A 25,084-nucleotide genomic window follows, 5' to 3' on the forward strand; every position below is an offset into this window, starting at 1 on the left:
GTGTTCAAGTGTGTCATCTTTCACAGATTTTTGTTTTTGGTGCACATAGAAACTGCAAATCAAGATGTGAGTTAATGGAACTTTACAGCAGCTGAATTTAGTATCAGCCTTTATTGTGATTTGCATTGTTTTATAATAAAATGTCATAATACAAGTTCTGAGTTTGAACAGAAAACTGAATTGACTTGAAATTAGGAAAACATATGTTTATGAAAAATGATGAAAAACTGAGTTCACAAAATACTTGATTGAAATTTTAAAAAAAAAGAATACAAATAGGCTACACATAGCCTATTGCATGAACACATTTGTAAACACCTGCTCCCTTCTCTGCTACCTCTCCCCTCCTCCTCTCCACATTATAATCATCTTGTTTCTTCTCATCTTGATGTGATGATTAATATCAGGGGAAAAGGTTAAAAAAGAAAAAAAAACGTAATTATGTGCAGCCAATCAACCGACATCCTCCTGAAAGAAAATCTCCTTAATTCTGGTTTTGCTCTGATTTTGTCTTGCCTCCTTGTAGTGTGAGCTTGTCAGAGAAACGACACAAGCATTTAGTGTCATTCATGCTGAAATTATTTCTTCTTGTTTCATATAGGCCTACTAATGAAAGTCGTGCACTCATAGCAGCTTGAAAAGCAGCAAATATGGTGCTTCAAACACTTATTTGTTGTTGGGCCTTGTAACAATGCATCACATTTTATAAACTGGCCATGTTTTAAATGCAAAATTAAGGTAGCCAGTGACAATTGTAATACGGTATGATATGATATGACATGATATGATATGATGATAGGCTATAATACAATGTAATATAATAATAGTTTAATATTGTATTGTCATTGCTCAATATAAAATACACACAATTTAATTAAAAAAAAAAAATCAGGATCCTGTACATTTCATAGACTGTAAGGTACATTTCCGTATTTTTCAACAGGCGTACATCGGTCACCTTGTTGTCCTCTGAAGGACCCTTCAAATCCAACATGGCGGCGGCCGTACGGGTGTGCTGTGCCCTCCGCATCACAGTCGGAGGTGAATTATTTCTCTTTCTTATCCTCCACAGCTTCGTTAAACCTGTGCAGTGTTTATATATGAGTTTGTTTTCAGTGTCGATGTTTTTGCAGTGAGACGGTTCTGCTCTGGTCCTGGTCGTGGGGCGTTCACTGACCCCGGACCAGACTATCATTAGCCTGCTGTCATTACTGCAGGACCGACTGTGATCTAATGTGTCTGGAAAATATCTATAATGTCAGTGCTGTATGAAATTATGTATATTATCCAGTTGAGAAAATATTCAGACCTTTGCATTTCAGATTTTTATGGCGATGTGTTTGCTCTATATCTTGGGTGTTGCTCACGTGCTCTGATCTCTAATAGTTATTTATCAAGATATTAAGTGGTATTTCTTTTATTGTTTACTACTGTATCTCTTAAATCTATAGTGATACTTGTCTTATGCGTGTTAGCCTAATATTAGTGCTGATGATTCGTGATCCACTGGCTTCTTTGAGATGACCAGACTCCATTTAAATTTCTTTCAATTTAATTTACTTTTGTCTACTTACTGGTGCAGACGCATCTGAGAAAATGACTTTAGATTAGTTGTGCAATGGTTGAGTGTGTGCTTTAACTCGGCACACTTAACAAACTTAAATCAGGCGTTACTTTCCTCTCTGTCTCTCCTGTGGGGATTTCAATTCCTCTGAATAAAAGAAGCTCCTGACACTATGATAACCTCTTTATTCATACATTTGCATATTGATGAGATGAACACTTATTTCCTAGAACCCGCTGTAACTCTTGAACACTTCAACCTAAAAAGGTCAAATTAATGAAAACAAAACAAAAACAATAACATGTTTTCTCTATATTCATAGGTGTGCCTTTGTATTAAAGCTGCTTCATGCAAATTTTGATGCATCTCTCTTTCTCTCTCTCAGGTGTTGCACCTCTCCGCACCGTTGTTGGAGCAGCTCAGGTGAGTCGAGCCTCAGCTGCCTTGCTCCAAAGAAATCCTGCGCTTCCCCCGGTTCCTGCAACAGCATGGCAGCAAACCAGGCAGGGCAGCTTCTTCAACAAGTGTAAGTTCAGTTTATCAAAATGTTGTTTCCATAATCTCTTGTCTCCACGTTGGAGAACAGAACTGATTCCCAGGTAGAGCCCACAGTGAATCATCCTACTAGATTTTTTAGAAAAGCACCGGTGAGTTTGGATCAAATCGTAATGTTACATGCAACAGAATGGCTTTGTTCATTTTTACCACAGTGATGTTGTTGTTTTTTTTATTGTAGTTGTGATACCACAGGATTAAATTGTGCTTGAGCTGAAATACCACAACTTTTTAACAACATCCAAAAAATAATGAGCTGCAGCTCTGATTTTGATGGATTCAACAAAAACACAAAAGTTTTGGCTGGAGATTTGCTCTTTAAACCACAATATCCCCACAGTTATTGCTCTTCTCTCTTCCTCTCTTTTTCCTTTTATTCGCACGTTTGTGCTTCCTTGGAAGATAATCAATTAAATAATGGCCAAAAGTCGTGGACATCCCTGATATTTAACAACTTTGCACCTTTGATCTGGGGTTACTCTTTAATCGATTCCTTAGATCCTCTGTTTGCATAGATAGATAGATAGATAGATAGATAGATAGATAGATAGATAGATAGATAGATAGATAGATAGATAGATAGGAGGGATGTCAACACACTGTCTTTGTTTCTGTTTTTGGGTTAAACATTTCTCCACAAAGAGTCTTAAAATCTTTACTCTGAGTAGAGTTTGAGTTGTGTTATTTTATTTTTAGTATCCAGCTCAGTGATGTGCGGTGATTTCAGACAGGTCTTAATCTGTGGATATACTGCAGGTCCTAAACTGGGTCTGTGCTGTCCCCACTGGAGGTGTCAGGCCTTTGCAAACACTAAGAGTTTAGTGTACTTTAATTACAGTCCCTTGGCGATCCCATATGTCACTTGTTGGACATCTTTATTCGCAGCCGTTACAGCCCACAGGCTCCATACATCCTCACTGCGGCTTGTTTTAGTGCCACACGTTAATTTAGTTTTCTAAGTGAAATTGCTGATTGGAGATTTAGCCACGGGCTCGGAGAGCGTGGAGTCGTGGACACAGAGTCATTAGCAGCGTCGGAGCTGAGCTCAGAGCTGTGGAGGTGAGAAGTTCAGGATCTGATGGAAACAAACAGTCTAGAGTAGACTTCAATGGGAGTTTACAGTCAAATACTGTAGGTGTTGGTGTGTTTTAGCTGAATATACATTTTTTTGTTTTTTCTTCTTCCTCCTCCTCTTCTATCCTTCTCCTTCTTCTTTCTCCTTCCTCTTTGTTATGCTTCTTTCTTTCTTCGTCTTTCCTTTTCTATTCTTCCTCCTCATCTTCTTCCTGTCCTACTTCTTTCCCTTGTTCTTCTTGTTCCTCTATATCCTCCTCTTCTTTCTCTTCTTCTCCTTCTTTCCATCATCTTTATTTTCCTCCCTCTTTCTTACTCCATATCCTTCTTTCCCCTCTTCCTCTACCTCCTTCCTATCTTTTCTTCTTCCCCCTCTTACTGTACTTATTCCATCCCTTCTTCTTCATCTTTTCCTCGTTCCTTCTCATCTCTCTTTCTTCTTCTTGTTTCTTGTCCTTCCTACGTTTTCATCCCCCTTCTTTCTTCTCCTCCTTCTTCTTTTTGCTCTATTCTTCTATCTTCTCTCCTTCTTCCTACTCTTATTCTACTTCTTCCCTTTTTTACTCTTCCTTCTTCTTTTTCCTTCCTCTCTTTCATAGATAAAAAAGTAAAGATCATTATGTTCATGTTTTTGTGTGTGTGTGTGTGTGTGTGTGTGTGTGTGTTTTAACAGTGACGGCTGATGAGCTGTGGAAAGGCGTGTTGGCAGAGACGGGAGCCGGAGCCAGAAAGGGCCGAGGGAAAAGAACCAAACGCAAAATGAAGAAGGACCTGAACCGGGGACAGACCATCGGAGAAGGTGAGACATCACCTGTCTCTCTCTCTCTCCCTTCTTCTCTCTATCTCTCTGTTTGTCTTTCATTCTCTGCTGATGTACAAACAAATGTGCTTGTTCACATCTTTCTGTTTGTGTGTTGTCACCATTTCCTCTGCTTTGCTGCAGAGTTGTGGGTCAGCACCACTGTGTCTTCCTAATGCTAATAAGCAGCTGACGGACACGACACACTAGAATATTCATTAGTTAGTGTTGATTAATTTATGACAGCGCTCTGCTGCTCAGGAGAGGAATCACCCCCTCGTCCTCTCTGCCTGTCTCTGTCTCTGTTTCCTGCGTTCCTGAGTTGCTTTATTCACTTTTCTGTTAAGAGGAGCCATCAGTCTTCATTCAGTCTCTGTCTCTGTGTCACAGTGTCTCTGCTCATCTCTGCTCTCACTTTAACTAAATGTCTCTCATTTATCACCCTTTACACCTCCACGACTCATACGTCTGTCCTTGGATATGTACTTTTTTTAAAAAAACCAAACTGTTCTACGGTGTTTTTCATTCATTATTCAATGGAGTTTTTAGCTACTCATTTCTAGAGAGGAAGTTTAAAATCTTAAAATACATTTTTTCATAGGTGTGGACACTTTAAACAGATACACACACTGTAAATATCTCCTCAGCCTCTTTCTTTTTGTAAACACAAGGCACATTTTGTCGTATTGTTTTATTTTTTTTACACTAAGCTAAAAGGTGTCATGTATTTTCGCACTATTTCTCTCTCTCCATTTTTATTTTTTCTCTGTCTGTGTCTTTCGCTCGCAGGTCGAGGTGGTTTCCTGTGGCCTGGTCTCAACAGCCCGGTGGTAAAGGATCAGGTTATGCAGACCATAACTCGGAGAAGCGAAGCCAAGCAGCTGGAGGTGCAGGCGGAGTTAGGTACAGACACTGGATGCTCCGACTTCAGACACGCACGCACACAAACACACGTTACGTAATGAGCATTCATTTTAAATGAAATGAAATTTATTAGATACACTTTGCTAGTCTGGCGTTGGTTGGACCCTTTTGCCTTCAGACTTCAGATTCATCAAGGTGCCGGAAACACTCATCTTTGGTTTTATAGCGTCACATAGCTGCTGCAGATCGGTCTGCTGCAGCTATGTGACACTATAAAAGCAACTCTCCTGTTCCACTACATCCCAAAAGTAGAAAACTCTATTAGACTGAGATCTGGAGACTGTGGAGGCCGTTTGAGTCCAGTGAACTCATTTTCATCTCAGCCCAGTTTCAGATGATTTGAGCTTTGTGACATGGTGCGTTATCCCGTCGGATGTAGCCATCAGAAGATTCAGGTTCACTGTGGCCATAAAGGGATGGACATGGTCAGCAGCTATAGTCAGGTTGACTGTGGGCCCCCACACTGTTAGACCACCACCACCAGCAGCAGCAGCCAGAACAGTTGATACAAGGCAGGATGGATCCAGGCTTTCGTTGTTTACACCACGCTCTGACCCTCTGAATATCACAGTCTAATTAGACCAGAGCATGCAGAGATGCTCCTCTGCATCCCACGGTTGTAACGAATGGGTATTGGAGTTAGTTGAGTTCTTTCGACCTCTGAACTACCGATATTTTATCTTTTTTTTTCAAACCATCCTCCTTTAAAAACCCAGGATATGGTTGTTTTTCTGTGCTCTCTGCTTTCACAAAGATATCAAAACAGGAAGAAGAACAAACCACCATCCAAACCAAAATGACGTAGTTCACGACTGTCCTTACCCCAAAAAGTGAGATTAAAAACCATCAGTATAACAAAAATACATATACAAGTAGATAGTCAAATAAGATGACATTGAAAATGAGGGCAACCTCAATGTCTCTCGAGAATAAATAAAGGTTATAATAATAATAATAATAATAATAAAAGATCAAAGCAAAAGCAGAGAAGGGGAGATCTAGAGACTGGCAATAACAGATAGATTCAAGATTCTTTATTTGTCACATGCATAGTTAAAGTGTACACTTACAACAAGCAGTGAAATGAAATCCTGACTACACCCCCCAGACTGTGCTGTCCCTCGAGTAAAAACATGTTAAAAAAATTAAGTAAATATAAATAACAAATTTAAAATATAGACAAGGTTAGAAAATAATTTCATTAGTGCAGCAAGTAGGCATTTCAGTATAAAAACATCCAAGTTTAAAAAGCAGATCAAGTGCAAACCAAAGGGCAAAAGAGTTAGAGAGATAGAGAGATGCTCATGGCATGTTCTGATTCAGGAGCCTGACAGCTTGTGGATAGAAACTTCTTATATATTGAATAATTGAATATATAAGAAACTTAGAAACTTCTTAGATATTGGATGCTGGATATGGTTGGTAAGCAGTTTCTGAAATATTCAGACTGACTAACAACCACACCACATTCAAAGTCTCTTAAATCACCTCTCCTCCTCTCTCTGATGCTCAGTTTGAACTCCAGCAGCTTGTCTCCACCGTGTCTCCAGGCCCAGATGCATTGAACTGCTGACCAGTCACTGCGATCACATCCGTCAAACACTTAAAGCAAAGAGCAGTTACTTAACAGGAGAGGAGCCACTAGGAGGAGAGGAAGGGCCCTGGGGGGGGAAATCAGGAGTTAATGTGGAGAAGCACAAGCATCACAGGTGTGAGGTACAAGTTGCCACTTTGTCTCCACTGTGTGTGTGACAGTAATTGCACGGATAATTTGACAATGACGGATAGCGCCTCGCCGTGTTTATCGCGTTGATCTCTTTGAAGTCAGCTGCGGCCTGTGTACACTTTTCTTGGGGGGTTTGCCGGTGTTAAATGTGCTGCTCTCTTTCTTGGTGTCTCCGTCCCCTGCAGTGCGTCAGAGGGAGGAGTGGGACAGGAGGAGGAAGATGAAGGTGAAGAGGGAGCGAGGATGGACGGGGAACTCCTGGGGCGGCATCAGCCTGGGCTGCCCCGACCCCGGACCCAACGGAGGTAAGAACAACTTTACAGTAGCGGCTCACTGTGTCCTTGATGATGATGAAATTCTTTATTCAGTCACATCACATAATAGCTACAAACATTATCAACAAGGTAGTGACTGAAAAGGCACAGACAGAAGCATAATGCTTATATTAATGCCTGTCCTACATACCAAATTAAGCTACCCAGCATTCTTACAATATGAAAACCAAACAAGGAAACAAACAAAACAAACATACATAAAAGCAAAACTAAACCAGAAAAAGACCGAAACAATAAGGTACTGGTACAGTAGGTACAGTACTTAAATATATAGTAATAAAGACAATTAAATATCAGAGAAAAAAAGAAAATGAGAAAAACAAAAGAAAACAAACATTAACATTTGTAGCCTTCAAAAATTGCCCTGCATACCATTTTTTTTTTTTTGAAAACCGAAAATGAACTACACATTCGTAAATCCAGGTTAGCATCATTCCATAGTTTAACTCCAACAACAGATATACATGTACATCTCCTTTTAGTCTCTTTTCTAGCTTTTTGTACAACAAATTTACAAACATCTTGCAAATTATATTTTGACTCATGTATTGAGAATAACCATTGACCTTCAGTCAGCACTGAAGACGAGGTTCTGCTCTGTTGTCGCTTTATAACCTCTTGTTTTGAAAATTCAACAATGTTCACGCCAAACGAGGATCATCAACACCCAACGGTGACGAGAAACAATGTCCCACGGCAGAGAACATTTACTAATAGGCCAAGAGCTCTCTGTCTGTAGACACAAATGAGCTGCACAAATCAGTAACTTAATGAGAGTAATATATCAATCCCTTGTTTCAGAAGCAATTAAGTATGTAATAGTGTTGATTTATGCATCTGATATCTAATTATAATAGATTAGTCTGCAGTTTGTTTTCTAGTTTAAAAAGTCAAAAAATAGTTGTCCCTTCTTGTAAGTTTTGTCGGACACACTCTTCAAACCCCAAACTTGTATCAAAACAAGAATGAAAGCTTGTTCTCACTAGTCAATTACACAAAAAACTAAAATAAACACATTTTTAATTCCCACTGCACAGTTTGTTATGAAGAGCCTCAATTACATCATTGAAAATGACAGAATGAACTTTTCTTGTAGTTGCTGAATGTTGTTTTTGTAATCAATAGTTCCCTCCAGAGTTAGAAACATGCATTTGTGCGGAGGTTCACATTAGTTCACGTCTGCATAACACTCTGTGAAGACGTGTAAATCTGCCTCCTCCTGTGCCGCCTGGTGAAGCAATAATGAGTCTTATCTCATGACACAGCAAGTCTCACTGCGACAACACACACACACACACACACACACACACACACACTCTGATATACTGAGTGGCGTGGGTTTGGAAGACACGGTGATGACTGTTGGAAAGGGAGGGGATGGATGGAGCACTAAAGGAGTAATAAGGGATGTGCTGCTATGGCGACAGGCCTGTACGGTGGCCCATTAGGCCCTGATGAAGATAAGAATTCGACCATGTGGGACAGTTTCCTTATTTAGATCGACATCTTTCTCTCTTTCTCTCTCTCTTTCTCTCCTTTTCCCTGCTTTTCCATGTCACACTGTCTGTCTCCAGAACTCTCTCTCTCCTTCTCATACCCTTCACTCTCTCTGCCTCTATCTGTCTTTCACTTGTCTCCCTTTCTCCCCTCCTCTCTGTCTTAGTCTCTTTAACTCTTCTGTCACTCTGTCTTTCTTTCCCCTCCTACCTTCTTGTCATTGCTGTTCAGTTTTACACTCAGTCTCTCTGTCCTCCGGTCTTTCATCCCATTTCTCTCTCCTCCCCCCTTCCCCTCTTCTTCTTCATCACCTTCTCTATTTATCTCTTTCCTCCCACAAACTCGTCTCTTTTCCCCTCTGTGCTCTTGACCCTGAATGACCAGACCATTCCTCTGCTATATTTTAGAGCCATGTCCTGTTTTATCACTCCTCTCTTTTTTTTTAGTCTTTAAATATCTCCACTGTTTCTATTGGATGGGTCACTATGAAACAGGTCAATGTTTTCAGTCCAGTACAAAACCAATGACACCAGCTCATCAGCCATAACTAAAAGAGGTTGGCATGTCTCTATGCCAACCCACTGCAAACACTGAACCTGCTAAACACAAACATGCTACCACCTGTGTTTCCAGTCAGACACAGACTTCACCGTGCATTTGTTCAACAAACTTCAGTTACGTTAACTTAACTTTTTTGTCAAACATCACAGCAGTAGTGACTGTACAGATGCCTATACAGTTTTGCTTCAAATGTAACTCTCAATAGTCAGCCTAAATCATAAATTCAAAGTAAAATAAATAACTATATAATAATATTCATAATTATTATAATGGTAATAATTCATAAATGTAAATGGTATGATGCAGGACAGTCTGTCTCTGCTGGTTCCTCCTTGTGTTTTTGTGGTTAAGCGTCAAACCCAGTAGGCTATTTCTATATGAAAGTCGCCAAATACCTTGAATGTTATTGCCAGTTGTCCTGGTCACTGTTGCCATGGTGCAACTCCAGTCATTTTTGCATTTTATTTTCTCTGGAAAAATATTTCGACTGATGAGGAAGTGATTTTTTTATGGGATCACGTAGTAAAGAAATATCTGTGTGTAGACAAGAGTTTCTCTGAGGCACCACAATGTTTACTTTACTATTATCAAAAGATAATCAGTTCCATCAATGAGGATGTTGCATTTGGCTCCACATTGAAATGTTGATAATATTTCCATTAATAGTTCATATCAGGACTGAAGGTTGAAGGTTGAATGTAAACTGAAGCCCTCGGAGGTACCGTACATCTCTCTCTAGTCTTATCACCTCCTCCAGCGGATCCACTCCGGCCGCCTGCCCCCAGTTTTATTATTAGGTTACACGTTAAAACCTCGCTCTGTGCTGGTAGGATTGCGTTCAGCCTGTTTACCTCGAGCTGCCGACAGACCAGGGACTCGGCTCTGTGTCTGCAAAGCGCATTTTTCTCGCTTGTTGCTCCTCCTCTTTTCATTCACTCTCTCCTCTCCTCTTCTCCGCTCCCCTCACATCCTCCGTGGTTTTTCTTCCTTTCATTTCCCCTTGATCTTTCCTCTCTTGTCACACAGTGAAACACACACACACACACACACACACACACACACACACACACACACACAGTCTGTCGCTCTCACTCACACAAATACACACAGGGCCCTGGTGAATGTGATGTGCGGAGAGCTGTAACTAGGTTGCTTGTCTCTGATCAGGTTTAGTTTCTTACAGATGGTGGGCTAATGTCCCAGCTGAGGTGTTTGTTTGTGTATGTTTGTGTGTGTATGTGTGTGTGTGTGTGTGTGTGTGTGTGTGTGTGTGTGTGTGTGTGTTTGTGTCCTCCGAGCCTTCGAGTCAGCTCTCTTCTTTTGTTTGTTGTTAATTGGGTAGAAGTGAACAGGCTGCTGTTGGGAGACTTAACATCCTACAGAGGTCACTGACAATGAAAAGTGTTGACTTCTTACACTGCTGCAAGGGCTTCTGGGTATTTTGCCTGGTTTAATTTGTCTGAGTGTGTGCACCTGTGCCCAGAAGTGTTTGGTTTTTTTTGTTTTGTTTTTTAACCAACTACTTTCTTTCTCTTTATCTTCACAGAAACATACAACGATTTTGACTCGCGCGTCATCGAGGTGAGTGTTTGATCTTCAGGTGTTATTCTACATCATTTCTCTTGGTTGTTTGTTTTGTAATAACTCAGGTTTATAAAATGGCAAACAGACTCAGTCAAGAAATGTGACATCAGTTAAAGGGATAAAAGGTAAATTCATGCAAAATCGCCGATGTGCATTGCCTTTAGGTACAGTTTTTCAGCAAGCAGTCTCTGTATTTAAATCTAAAACAATTCTGTCTCGTAACGTTCTGTTATTATCTCATAACGTGGTGAATGTGCAGGTCACAACTTGTCCACCAGAGCGTTTTGGAGTTGTTGGATTGTGTATTTGATGAGTTTGATGAGGGAAACCAAGAAATCCCATGAGCCTCCGTAGCGTAGCTCTGAGCAGTTGCGGCTCTGCTCCGCTGCTCTAAAAATAGCTTGCACGATAGAGTTGTTTTAGAGGTAAATTCATGCAAAACCGCTGATGTGCATTGCCTTCAGGTACAGTTTTTCAGCAAGCAGTCTCTGTATTTTCCTCAAACTATCCCTTTAAGTTTCAATGGTTAGACTGAATTCATGTTGTCAACACAAGACTGAATCTGAAGCCGAGGAGTTGAACCGGCAACTCTCCAGGGATGAGCTCTCACCCACTTACACACTCAAACCCTGGTCACACTGCTTAGTTCAATACTAGCCTGTGTGTGTGTGTGTGTGTGTGTGTGTGTGTGTGTGTGTGTGTGTGTGTCTGTGTCTGTGTCAGAGAGAGAAAGAGACGAAGAGCTGCATGGACAGACCTCGTTCATTTAGATTCTGTCTTCATGTACTTTACCTTAATCCAATTACCACTAATGGACCTCGCTAAACTAATGTGGCCAATTCCTCTCTCACACACACACACACACTTTACCCCCACAAAAGTGTTTTTTCTTCTTTGTTTCAGTTTGTTTTTGACGTTGGATCTGTACGTCTACGGATTTGTTGGTGTCACATTGATAGTCTTCCCCAGTTCTCCTGCCCGCATAAATAAAAGTGGTGTCACAGACATTAGCCTCCCCCCATGGAAACTGACGGATGCTTTTACGGTGCCGTCTCCCTCTATAAATATTGTGTGTGTGTGTGTGTGTGTGTGGTGGAGTCTGCATGTGTGTATGTGTGTGTGTCTGGGTGTGTGCGTGCCACTATAAATTCAGGCCTAATGAAATGAAAAAGGCTTACTGGAATAAAAAGGCTTGTCTCCCAAGGACGATGATGCCGGCATGCCATTAGTGAACACATCCAGCAGGAGGGAGGGAAGAAAGGAGGGAGGGAGGGAAGGAGGGAGAGAGAAGGGGTGACAGAAAGCTGAGGAGAAATGGAAGAGATGGGGGGGGGGGAGTGGAGGACAAACTGTGAGAGTGAGTTAGGAAGTCAGAAGGTGAGAAGAAAGTATGGAGAAAAGGTGGCTGACTGTGTGACATTAATAATAAAATTAAGTCTTAAATTGTAGAGAAAGTTAATATTTCAACAAACCTGTTCCAATAATTGATATTCATGAAATCACCTAAATGCATTACCAGTAATGAGTACAGAATACAGAGATTACACATAATTATACAGTTCCTGTGAATGCGGTTGATGATTTTGATCAGTCTTTACTGCGTCGTTGGAAATGTTTCATAACTGTTCAAAACATTTTTCAGCACCAAAACAACTTTATTTTGATGAATAAATTCATGAATTAAATAAAAGAAGCCATAATTTTAAACACAGTGTGCCACATACACTTGGCCCGAATATATATATATTTTTTTAATTATAAGTCTGACCAGAGATTTAGTTCCAGATTTATTTCTTGCCAGCTCAGTCTCAAGTGCCGTGGACTCATCTGAGTTGGTACTAAAATATAAATCAACCATACTCACTGAAATGTTTGGATTTGGTTTATCCAGAAAGTTTCCAACCACTCTGAAACATGTCTTACACAGGATTTGTACGTTACTTATGTGTGGCAAGTAGAGATCTCATATTAATAATACAAGTATATTGATAAGTGTTTGTTGATGAAGGATCTCACAGTATCGTTTTTATCTATTTATTGGTGGGAGTTGTGATTAAATGACTTTTTTAAGAGATAAAGAAGTGAAAAGAAAATATTTTAACTGGAGATCATGTTCAATTAACCAGCTCATCACCAGACAGCAGGACAACAAAGCAAGTGACCAGAACAGTGCAGCATTTACCAGTGAAAGAGAAAGATATTTACATCTGGAGATGGTGGAGACCAAAAATAGCTTAAAAAGTGACTGAATTTTATGAAGTTATGTTATAGATATTTTCTTTAAAAGAGTGAAAAATGTTTTCGTTGCTCCATCTCTGCAGGATTTGTAACTAAGAACCAGTGAGACAAGAGAGTAGAGTACAGAGAGGGACAGATAATGAAAACATTTCCCATCAAGTTAAATCACTCAGTCTCTGGCCGAGTCTCTGTAAGAGGTGCAGTTAGTTGGACCTGAGAGAGATGGAGGAGAGAGCGAGGGATGACGGAGAGCAGAGGTAACAGTGGAGAGAAGAATGGGAGGAGAGTGACGGAGAGAAAAGTGATGTCGATGGCCACTCTCCAGCTGCAGCAGCAGCCACTTGGACGGGACTCTGTGATTTCATTAACAGAGATGGAGCGTCTTCAGTGTCAGAACAGAGGTTTTTGTCTTTTTTTTTTAAAGCCTCTCACTCTTCCCTGAACTGAATAACCTTGAAAAGTTTTACTGAAAGTAAACAGGCAGCGGGCTGGATGAGATCAACTTTGCAAGAACTTTCAATTACATTAGACGTTATTGCATTGTAACAAGGATGTAGTAGAGTGGCCCGAGACATGTGGACAGCTCAATAACTGAAGTGAAATTCTCATACAGGGCATTGGTTATTAATTTGTTAAAAGCAACTCTTGTGATACAGGATGTTAAAAGTTCATATCCTCTCTCATCTCTGCATGAAATTTGAGGAAATAATAATCCCTGCTGCAAAAAACTCCCTGTACTTTGAAACCACTGTTGCAAGAATCCCATTTACATTGGATTTATGAGTTAATGGTGCTTCTCTTGCTGAGTTTGATATTGTAACTGTTTAACAGCATCAAAGATTTTCACTTTACGGATCGTAATTAAGATGATAGAAATCACAAATTCATAAATCTGAAGATGAAAGCCGACAGTCGTCGCATCACACAGCGCTGGTGAAAGTTAATCTAGCGACACGACTTTAATCAGGAACAAGATGGTTGAACTCAACCCGGGAAAACATTTGAGAGAAGGATGGATGCATAGACTAATGATTATTTAATCAAATCTTGTGTGTTTATATACATATACCTTTAATAACTTTATTCTAGATCTCTGTGCTTAACTATACAAAAGGAAATCTCACTTATTTCTCCAACGTCATCTCTCACGGTGACAGTGATTGGCTGCGTAGCGTCACATGACAAGTGCTGTAAAGGCTGGAAAAAGTGCACCAGTTAAAATAGAAACAGTCAAAATGTCATTATTCTCAATAACTAGTCTGTCTAACTGGTTTGTCTATTATGAAATGTTTAGCTCTAAGTGTGAAGAGAAAGTCTTGTAGATTTACCTGTGGATGTTTTAGATTCACCACAGCAAAGACGTGGAAGAAATAGGCCCTGTGTGTGTGTGTGTACACTGTGGAAATGACTTGAAGAGTTTCTACTTCATCACGAAGCCAAATTGATTGTAAATTGCAGCATTTGCAATTAAATGTGAGAAATCTAATCTGTTTCTGTAGGAGCTCCATTACAAGAGACTTATTTACACTTTAACTCGGTCAATTTCACCGCAGAACGAATGTGGAAAGAGATACACTTACTTATTTGTTCTTCTGCTCAGTATTTACAGTGTGATTCACTAATGTATTTTCATGGCTTCAAACCATCAATTTAAAGTTATAAAGAGTAATTAAAATACTGCATGTGTTTTTCAATGAAAACAAACTGATAACTGATCAAGAATTTCCACAAAAACTCACAAAAGTGGCATTAATTGGTGAAGATTATCCTGAACAAAACATCTTAATGTCAAAAACCTTCAAGTAATTTACAGTAATCCAGAAGCTAATGGGGAAATCCTGTTGGCATTTTGTCGATATAGGCTACGCTACAAAACACATTGTCGCTGCAACTCTTAGTCCACTATAAAACATAAAGTACAGATTAAATATGCAGTTAAAGATGATTTCATTTTTCATGAAGTCATTTTTCTCCACAACCAAACATGGAAACATGGAGCTTCAGCCATTGTTGTTCACAAGAAGTTTAAAAAACACCTTGGTAGCTTTATTTACTCATCTTAGTTTGAACTTAGCTTGGATGCTGCAGTCAATCACAAAGAAGCTAGCTCATTAGCCTGTCAGCTGGTTAGCTTGCTAATTTCAGAAGAGGGGGAAAAAATGACAGAGAAAGAAGAGATAAGAGTAAAAGCAAATATTTCTTTCCTCTACTGGCAGGTAAAGGAATGAAATTTGAGTCTGAACGTGCAACATTTCTTCTAGACTCTTGAGTGAACATCCATTAATGCTGTAGCTACAGCTGTTCAGGCTATGTAGCGATTCCAAAAACTCGTACATACCAACTTTCAAATGAAATAATTCTTCTGTAGGGATTTGTCCTCCACAGCAGCATGTGCAAGAAATCTTTTCAGTGCAGGAGTAACTCTTATCACTATTCAGTGTTTTTTTAGGATCAAGATCAACTCTGAACACCAGCGAAAGAAACGGTTCGAAAGTTGGAGTCAGAGAAGTGTTGGTTGTTGGCGCGGGTTTGTGCTCCTGCGGTGTCTTCTGGTTCCATGTGGTGAGAACTCCTCCCCTGCACCGCCGAGTCTAGACACATTACAGATAGAGAGGCATGCAGCAACAGATTGAGAAAATAAGAGATGAAACAGAAGTGAGAGCGAGCTAGAAGCATCCTCCCACCGCCATGCTGTCGCTCATCCGGCGGACAGAAACTCGGCCCATCTGCTGTGCTGTGCCACGGACGCTCTCCGCCAAAAACTGCTGCATCTACGCTGAAAACGAGGCGCGTTAAAAAAAAAAAAAAAAAAAAAGCCAAAAGCTCAACAACCCCCCCAGAGGCATCAATACACACTTTTAATAGAAACTGGCTGTGAGCTGCTGCAAAATCACATTTACGCAGAACATGTTGAATTTTGATTGACAAAAAAACAAAGATCCCATCTGGTTGGGATCTTTGCAGAGGCGATGTTTCCAAATTCTCAACAATACCCACACACACACACAGATGCTCATGTGACTGTGAGAAACAACATGTTGCTGCCTGCAGCCATAGTATGCAAGTATAATGTTGCATTTATGTCTTACATTTAATTATAAAAACACCCACGCTCTTGTCTATATGCACAGTAAGGTAAGAATACAGTATGTTTCCAGTGTTAGCAAGTGTAAGGGACCCAGCAGAGACAACACTGTGTGAGTGTGTGTGTGTGTGTGTGCAGGTTTGTGTGTATCTCCTGCGGGGTGTGTATGTTTTCACTGTTTTGTGGTGTTTGCTGCTACCCTGACCCCAATCCTTCTGCTGTGGCCCTGTAGTCAAATTATAAACCCTTTACTGAAATGTGTGTGTTACATAACCAGAGGAGCTGAAGGCAGATCTCGACTTTGAAGTTCCCTCAGCTAAAATTCAACACTGCTCTGTCACTTGTGCTCTCTGGTGAGGATGAAAGCGTCGTTGGTTGAACTGTGTGTTTCAGGGCAGATAAGTGCCCCGAAGGCAGCTGCTGGTTCCCGCACAACAACAGCTACTACTACAACTACTACGACTGCTGCTAAGTGCTAACAATAATACTCGTAATAGTATGTTTTATGATGCTCAAAGATGCTTCACATATTATAAGTGAAGCATATGTGAAATTAAAATGATCATTAATAAAGACCGATGCAAAACGAAGATAGAAATGGTGTAAAAACATCTGGATCTGATTCTGATTGGAGATGAGACATCAGCTTCTTTGTGTTTGTCATGTTTTAAAGAAAAATGTTGGTCTTTGGCCCAAGATATTCTGTCAGGAGCAGGTTTATTTTCATGCATGATTGCTTATTTGTTGGCAGGTTTACGCATAAAGTTTGACCCGGTTTGAACTGAACTCGGTTGTAGGACGGGTGTGAGCCAGAGAAGAACATTTTACAATGAACTGAATTTTATTTTTATTTTTTTATGTTCTCTGCAGTGAGGAGTGTGTTGCTCTCTGGACGCCCTTGTAGTTGATTTTATATTTGGCTTTTCTGGTTGGTTTTTATCACCCGAATGTGAACTGGACTCGTTTGTGCAAAACTGTTCGACTCATTGTGTAACACTGCACTTGTGTCACTGTGTCCCTGTAACTAAAACTCAAACAGGTCCTCACAAAGAAGGTACAAGCACACGAGTATAGACGCAGGCAAAGTCCTGCATTCAATCACACAGTGTTATTCTTTGAAGCGAACCATTATCAACTCTGAGACCTTTCGCTTTCTGCTGCTCTGTCATGTCACTCCTCCTCTCATTTGTTTCCTCTGTTTTCCTTTTCTTTCTTGTCTCTTTCTATATTTCTCCTCTCATCCTCCCTCTGCGTCTTCTTCCTCCTTGTGTTTAATGCCCAACAAATCACTAAATCCCTCTCCTTTATCTCCTCCTACCACCACCCTGCTTCTCTGACTTCCCTCCTCTCTCCTCGCAACCTTGTCTCCTCCTCCCTCCTCCCTTCTTCCCTTTCTTCATCTCCTTCATCTCAGACCTGCACTCATCTTCTTTTTGGCCTTTGTATCTCTTCCTTTGCACCTTCTTGTTCTCCCTCTCCTCTCCGGTGAACTGCTCATCACCTCCTTCACCCTCCCACCTCCCTCCTCTCTGGACTCGTGTATCACGGCTGCCCCCTGGTGTTTCAAAGTCAAACTGCAGCTCTATTAACTACAGGATGACCATTTAATCCCAGATTGATGAAAGTAAATTGAATGTGGACCAACATTTTGGTTTGGATCCACCACACCCACACACACACACTTAAATAATATATGCTTAGATGTTTCTTTTGTCTTCACTTTTGACTGGAGCAAAAACTGGAAACATACATTTGATTATAAAAAATGAGAATTTTGAACATGTGGAGTGAGTTGAAAAACATTTGCCCTGGTAGAAGACATGATCTCTGAATAATCTCTGATTTCCACATTGTTAACCACTGAGAAATGATTATTATACCATGATAAATCACCAGACTATTGAGTTTATGAGATGATCTTTCATTTTACCACTGAGGAAGTCTGTTGTTTCTCTTGAAATACGTTAGATATGTTCATCTTATAATTCATTTGGTGTGTAATATTATGTCTTCTAGGTGAAGAGTGTGTTCAACATGACGGCCAAAGAGGGCAGGAAGAGATCCATCAGCGCTCTGGTCGCTGTGGGAAACGGCAACGGAGCCGCAGGTTCGAATCTATTCATTAACTGATCATTAACCAACTTATCTTCATACACACATATGATAAAGACATTAATGATGTATTTTAAAGATGAATATTAAAAAAATAAAAAAAAAGATGGGAGCAGTTATTTTAAAACCTGGAACTGGTTTGGAAGAAGTCATTTTAACTTTTTGGTTTCTAAAAACATTGAAACAAACCAAAAAAAGATTTTGACAGCTTCAGGGTGTTTGGAAAACTTTTAAAAAAAAAAAGAAAAAAAAGTAATAACTTTCTTGCTCTTTGTAGACACAGGGATGCGCAGGAAATGGTTTTGACATTTTTCACATTTTTCAGAAGTGAGTGGCAAAATATAGAAAGTGCTGAGGGAGGTTTTCACAGACTCCTGAGGTTCACCTGCCTTTAGCATCTGGTTCCAGAGTCTAGATAATCAATAACATTATTTTGGCAGCATCAGAAAACATGAACATCTGGAATAATTGGCTACATCACTAATGAATAACACAGTTTACTCACTCACTCACTCATAGTTTTAATGCTGACTGTCCTCCCTCCCTCCAGGCTTTGCGTTGGGAAAGGCAGCAGACAGAAACACGGCTCTGAGGAAGGTAATAATGCCACAAAGCTCTTTGTTTACCGATCAATAATAATCAGTCAGTCAGTTTTGTGTTATCCACAATTTGTACTTCTGTATTTTAAGTGTTAAGTTTTCTTCTCTCCTCTGTTTGTGTGTGTGCAGGCCAAGAACAGAGCCATCCACTATTTGTACTACATAGATCGATACAACAACCACACCAGTAAGTGAAGTGTGTGTGTTTGCCTTTCCTCTCCTCTCCCTCTCTGTCTTGTTTTCTCCTGAGCAGCTGATCCCAGATGTTTTTATCCACACTTTGATTTCACATTTATATTTGTATGTCCAGCCACAAAACTACATGTCGACGTTTTTTCTGCATCATGCATCACCCTCGACCGAACTTAGAAGTTCGGTCGAGGGTGAACGTAGAAACTTCATATTTTCAACACAGGTTCCTTATCATGGTGTAGATTATTTAATTATATTATACCTGCTTCAATTATCAGAACAGTTGTGAAACAAAACACAGATTTGTAGCGCTTAGAATCCACAAATATGTTGATTTAAGCTGTAAAATGTGTTTTCTCAACTGTCACTTGCCAAAAACATTTAACACAATTTTAAGATCAGTGACTTTTCATCCTAAAAATACAAACACACTGGATAATATAGATAATAATGGATGATATCACAAAGATGGCAATACAACCAGGGCTTTATTAGGCCAATAAGATAAAGAGACATTTACTACATTATTTCATGAGGAGTTCATGGCACAAAATTCTAAATGTTGTCATTTTTGATAACGCATAATTAATTTGTTGTATACATCGACTAAGCAAATCCATTATCTTGCAGCGGACCTGAGGTATAGTGTCTGTTCTTTTTATTAGAGCTGTTCACTGTTTGCACTAAATGTGAGCCAGCCCAGGAGAAGGGAGTTTCCAACTGTGAGCCATGAAACATTTCATCTGAAAAAAAAAAAATGAATGGGACTTGACTTCCAGAACCAATGGTGCCCGAAATAGGCTGTCCCTCATCACAACTCTATTTCTTCCACCCCTTTGGTTTCTCTCCCCCACATCTCCTGCTCTTTATCCATCTCTCCTTCACATCCATCTCGTTTCTAATTTTCCTCTTCCTCTCCTGGATCCCTTCCACTCCTCCACTCCTGCACCGTCTCCTCCGATCTCATGCCCCAACTCATGCAAGTGACATTATCAAAAAAATGGATTGGTTTAAAGAGGAAAAAAAAAAAAACAGAAAAGGTAGAGGAGTTAAAATGCACGTCTCGTACTTTCTTATTGTAAAACTCCATTTGGCTGCCGCTGCTGCTGCTGGAGAGTAAAGCCAGGAAGATTAATGGCGTATGCGTGAGTCATCAGCCTCCATCGCGCCCACCGGAGGAGAAAGTTAGCTTCCTGCTTTGGCCTGAAACCAGACAAGAAGAGTGTGTGTATGTGTGTGTGTGTTTCCACCCAGTTTGAGCTGTGGTATATTTAATTTTTGCAGGCCCATAGATAAAAAAACGATCCTTCCATATGCCAGCTCGCACTGTGCGACCATCTGCGACCTGTCTGAACCGTCATGTGATTGGTTGTTTGTTTACTTCCTCGCGCAAACGCTTTCAGATAAAGAGTCATTTAGAGGCTCATGTGACTGTTTGTGATCATATTAAAAACAACAGCCTCTAGGTCTCATCTGTTATCACTCCTCCTGTCACCTCAACAAAGTTGCCGACAGTGTTGGACAGTTTTCATCCCTCCTGCTTTGTTTGTTTGATAAATCCAGCGATCAGACCAATAATAATCAAGTTTTGGTGACGGTGCATTTCTGGGACTTCTGCCACCAAGAGGATTAACAGTTTCATTCCTTGATTGGTGTGTTGGATGGTCAGGAAGTCGGACATCTGCTTGTCCCCAACGTAGACGCAGAACGGGTTGTTTTGCTGGTGAAAACAAACCTGGCGAACAAACAGAAAACACCTGGGAAGCTGCAGGTTGATAATCTGGAGGAGTGTTGAGTTCTGGCAGGAGTCTGAGCTCCACACACACCGTCCAGTTATTGTTCTTGTTGTTGGCACCAGTGCTCCCTCTCTCCCAGGACCAGGCTCCAGGTTTTTGTGAATAATCATGTAGCTTCAGTGATATAAACAATTTGTACAGCATGTCTGGTCATTTCTGTTTTGTTTTCCACAACCTGAATCAAGTATTATATCAATCACAAACCAGTGTCAGTAAATGATGAACTATTTGGATGATTATGTAAATTTCTACATTAGGGGGGGGTAGGGTTTGGGTTGCACAGTGATGTAGATGTGTACTAAAGGTTAGTGAGTGTGTTAACAGGCTTTTTATTAAAGGGACTACGAGGAGTTTTGGAAAGCGAAGTGTTTTCACACTACATTTCCCATGAGCCTCTGTGCGCACAGTGAAATTCTTGGACTGGCACAAGACAAACAAGAATGTTTTCATTAATGAAGATTGAAAGTCAGAGGTTCGAAGACGATCAGATACCGTCGTAGATCCGACCATAAACAGCGATCCGGCGGCGTTATTCCCAGGAAACCGAAAGTAGGAAATGCTGGGCGAGCATAATTACAAAATAACTACAGTATAAGACAAAATAACTTATTGAAAATGGACCCATTAACAAGTGTGGGTAACGTAGTTTCATCCACATTAATATGAGACTCTTTTATAACCAAAAGCAAACTCCTCGTGGTCTCTTTAAAGATGAGCTTATTAATTGAGAGTTAATCATATAAATGTGGTTATGAATAATGCCAAAAAAAGAAAAAAGCTTTACAAGTCATGAAGTATTTGCGTCATTGTGTGTAGTTGTTTTTAAAGTGTTGAAAAACTCCCAGTCACAGCTACTGTATTCACATTAATCTAATGTACTCAGACTTTGTCGCTGTATGGATCTGTGAGTCACATGTGACACAAAAGACTCACACTCTGTTCCAAGTGAGCCTGGACCCCCTGCAGCCACAGCAAATGTTTCCCTCCTTCTGTGTGTGTCTGTGTGTGTGTGCGTGCTTGACATTTAGTTTTGCATTTTCCCCGGCAGGATGAGCACCACCACATTCTCTGCTTCTTTTAATAACACTGTCCTCTCCATTTGTTCCCTAGTACATCCATAACTTGTTGTTCCTCTCTTCCGTAGCATCATCAAGCTACAAAATCTTAATTCATTAAGCGTGTTAAATTCCAGCTGAGCGTCTCGGAGCCGGCAGCCAGTGGGATTTTTTAAAGCGATGTGACACAGCGGTTAGATTTTTAACCTCGAGTGTTGGAGCTGTACGTTCGTCTTATATTAGGGCCTCATTTTAGCGGCACACAGCTCCCACCCGGGGCCTCGGTGTGTCTGAATAACTAATGAACCACAGCTGCTGCGGCGAGCGGGAGACGCTGGCATGTGGAAGGACATCTGGTGGGCAGGTAGAGAAACACGAGTCCTGGGGGAGAACAGGAGAAAGGATGCAAAACAAAACACGAGCGCGTTCTGCTGGAAACGGCACAGAAATTCACGAGCTTAATGAGACTTTGTGGAATAATTTTGTCTGTTTTGTTTATTATGTGTCGGCTCGGTTGTTCCCTCTGCTCGACAGTCACTGAGTGCAAGTCGTGTTTTTGTTTTCCTCCCCAACAGTTTACCACGACATTGATTCCAAGTTCAAGAGGACGACGCTGCGCATGAAGAAACAAAGCGAAGGTACATTTGTATTCATTTGTTGGTGTGGCTGAGGTGAAAGGAGAAGGCGAACCGACGGTGTGTTTTGTTCATCTCTATTCTACGATCTCTCGACGGTCCGTGGCTCTCGGCCGCGAGCCCTTTCATTCCTGCTGAGGACATTAAACATGAGTCATAAACGTAGAAGTTCATTCCCATTTCCTTTGGGGAAAAAAAGCCTCAGTGATTTCCTAAAGCAGCTGAGCTCTGTAGTTTTAAAATGATGATGCTCAAATAGATGTATGGAGTGCATTTTCAGCTGCATTAATGCACATTTAGCCTCTAGTGAGTGTTTACAGCAGCAGGATGGAGTGTATGGCATCAACTCAAAACACAACACACTGCCCACTTTAATCATCATAATGGGATACAATTCCCGAAACGACAGTGTATTTAACTGATGTGTTTTTAATAGTTGAATAGTTTTTAATAAGCTGCATCAGTTTAAATCATTAGTGATATTCTGTTTTCATTCTGGAAATAAATTTGTTATATTAGGAGGGAGATAAATTCTCAATTTAAACCCTGTCATTCAATGTTATATTAATGGTTGAAAATAGTGTTGTCCATAAATGAGATGAATGCTTTATCGTGTAGAGAAGTTAAAAGGGGGTACACTAACTTGCTTAACATGCTTCTATTTTAATATATTTCTATTGTCCACCTGTCGTGTCCAGCCCTGGAGACATCAATGTGTCTTTCTGTGTTTGCAGGTTATGGTCTCCACTGCCACCGTGCAGTCATCACTCTGTGCAAGCTGATCGGCATCGAAGACATGTACTGCAAAGTAAATGGATCGATCAATTACCTAAACATCACCAGGGCTCTCTTCACTGGATTAGCCAATCAGGTGAGTGCAACTGGGAAAGAAAGCTGTGCATTGAAGGGATAGTTCAACATTTTGGCAAATTGGCCCATTGCCACAATCCCTATAGTCATAGCAGTAGGTTCATTACCTTTAATTGTCGGTGCAAGCTGTTTTTAGAACGGCGGAGCCGCGAGCTGCTCAGGGCTACGTTACGGAGGCTAATGGAATTTCTTGGTTTTCCTCATCAAACTCATCAAATACACAATCCAACAACTCCAAAACTCTCTGATGGACAAGTTGTGACCTGCACATTCACCACGCTATGAGATAATAACAGAACGTTACGAGACAGAGTTGTTTAAGAGGTAAATAGAGAGTATGCTTGCTGAAAAACTGTCCCTGAAGGCAACGCGCATCAGCTGTTTTGCATGAATTTACCTCTAGAACAACTTGTCCACCAGAGCGTTTTGGAGTTTTTGGATTGTGTATTTGATGAGTTTGATGAGGGAAACCAAGAAATCCCATTAGCCTCCGTAGCGTAGCTCTGAGCAGCTCGCGGCTCTGCTCCGCCGTTCTAAAAATAGCTTGCACCGACAATTAAAGGCAACGAACCTACTGCTATGACTATAGCGATTATGGCAATGGGCCAATTTGCCAAAATGTTGAATTATCCCTTTAAGAAGGGGTTTTAAACATCTTTGTTGGCAATGTTACGATCTCTGATGATGATAAACAATTTGCCCTCTTCATTCACTGATCATTATCTTTGTAAATGCTGCAGTGCAAACACAACAGCGACATATTATCAGCTTTAAGTTGATTGGCATAACTAATCACACATCTGGCTGCAATTGTGAGTCGTGTTCATCGCGAACAACTCCAGAGCCTCAGTAACATCTCTCTGCTACTTCACCTCTTATTATAATTATTATGATGTCTTCTGCAGAATTCCCACCAGAATCTGGCCGACAAGAAGAAGCTCCACGTTGTCGAGTATCAGTCAGAGCGAGGCCCGCTGCCCATGGTGGTGGCGAGTCCTAAAGACGGAGTACAGCCCAACCCAGAGTCTGAAGACGAGATCCTCAACACCCGGCTGCACTGGGACGATGTGCGAGCCGCACAGGGAACCAAACGCTCAGTCTGGGCAGGTGTCAAACGCACCATCTGGTAGGATGGGAGCGGACTGACGACTGGATCAGAACACAGGACAGACAACTGGACTGAGAAAGACCAGAGATGTCCAAGTTGTGTGTGATACAAAAACCTTTTGTTGTTGTTTGTCAGCCAAGGACTTGGATTACATGTTGACACCATTGTTCTCCTGCTACAGTACACCTCCACAAGGCCAATATTCACACTCGGTAAAGAATGAATGACCTAAATGTCAATGTTCGAATTGTTGGAATAGTTCAAAAGTACAATATAAATAAAATGTAAATGTAAAAAAAAAAAAGCTTCACTCATTGAAAGTGTTTTTTCCCTCAGCAACTGACCTTCACACTGATGTGCCGTTTATCTGGTTGCACAATGAATGAATGACTGAAATTGAAATGTGAAAGGTAAAGAAAATGTGAAAGAGAACATCTGATGATCAAGGCCAAAAACATTTCTTTTCCTGATGCCTGCAGCTTTCCCACTTCAGCAGTGGAAACAACGTAAAATAGCAAAGTTTTAACTTTCTAAACCTGTTAAAAGCACATGGCTAAATGAGAAGATGGAGAGTACTCAGGTTTTTTTACACACTAACAAAGACGAAGTTTGTAAAAAGACTGAATTTGTCATCCACGTTCAGGCAGTGGAAAAGATAAGATGTCTGTGTGGATTAATCGTGTGATTCTTTATAATGTTTGTTTGTGTCTGTATTTTCCCAAAAGAGTCAGCAGGTGGAAGCATTGAGCCATCTGCTCCACTGAGACTGAAACAT

The 25,084-nt window shown here is 40.6% G+C and overlaps 1 protein-coding gene across 1 annotated transcript; it reads left to right on the plus strand.

Moving 5' to 3' along the window:
• The first annotated feature begins 948 nt into the window (after positions 1 to 948).
• Positions 949 to 24,601, plus strand: mrps5 (mitochondrial ribosomal protein S5). The gene is made up of 12 exons (XM_085799501.1): positions 949 to 1,041; positions 1,950 to 2,090; positions 3,867 to 3,992; positions 4,782 to 4,895; positions 6,828 to 6,947; positions 10,582 to 10,616; positions 17,959 to 18,049; positions 18,605 to 18,651; positions 18,783 to 18,840; positions 22,272 to 22,334; positions 23,066 to 23,202; positions 24,107 to 24,601. The coding sequence occupies exons 1-12, from the start codon at positions 993 to 995 to the stop codon at positions 24,329 to 24,331; spliced, it is 1,206 nt and encodes a 401-aa protein (XP_085655627.1). The 5' UTR covers positions 949 to 992; the 3' UTR covers positions 24,332 to 24,601.
• The last annotated feature ends 483 nt before the right edge of the window (positions 24,602 to 25,084 follow it).

This window comes from Trachurus japonicus, chromosome 15 (assembly GCF_045865225.1).
Source record: "Trachurus japonicus isolate A0001 chromosome 15, Traja_1.0".
In the NCBI taxonomy this organism is placed as follows: domain Eukaryota; kingdom Metazoa; phylum Chordata; class Actinopteri; order Carangiformes; family Carangidae; genus Trachurus; species Trachurus japonicus.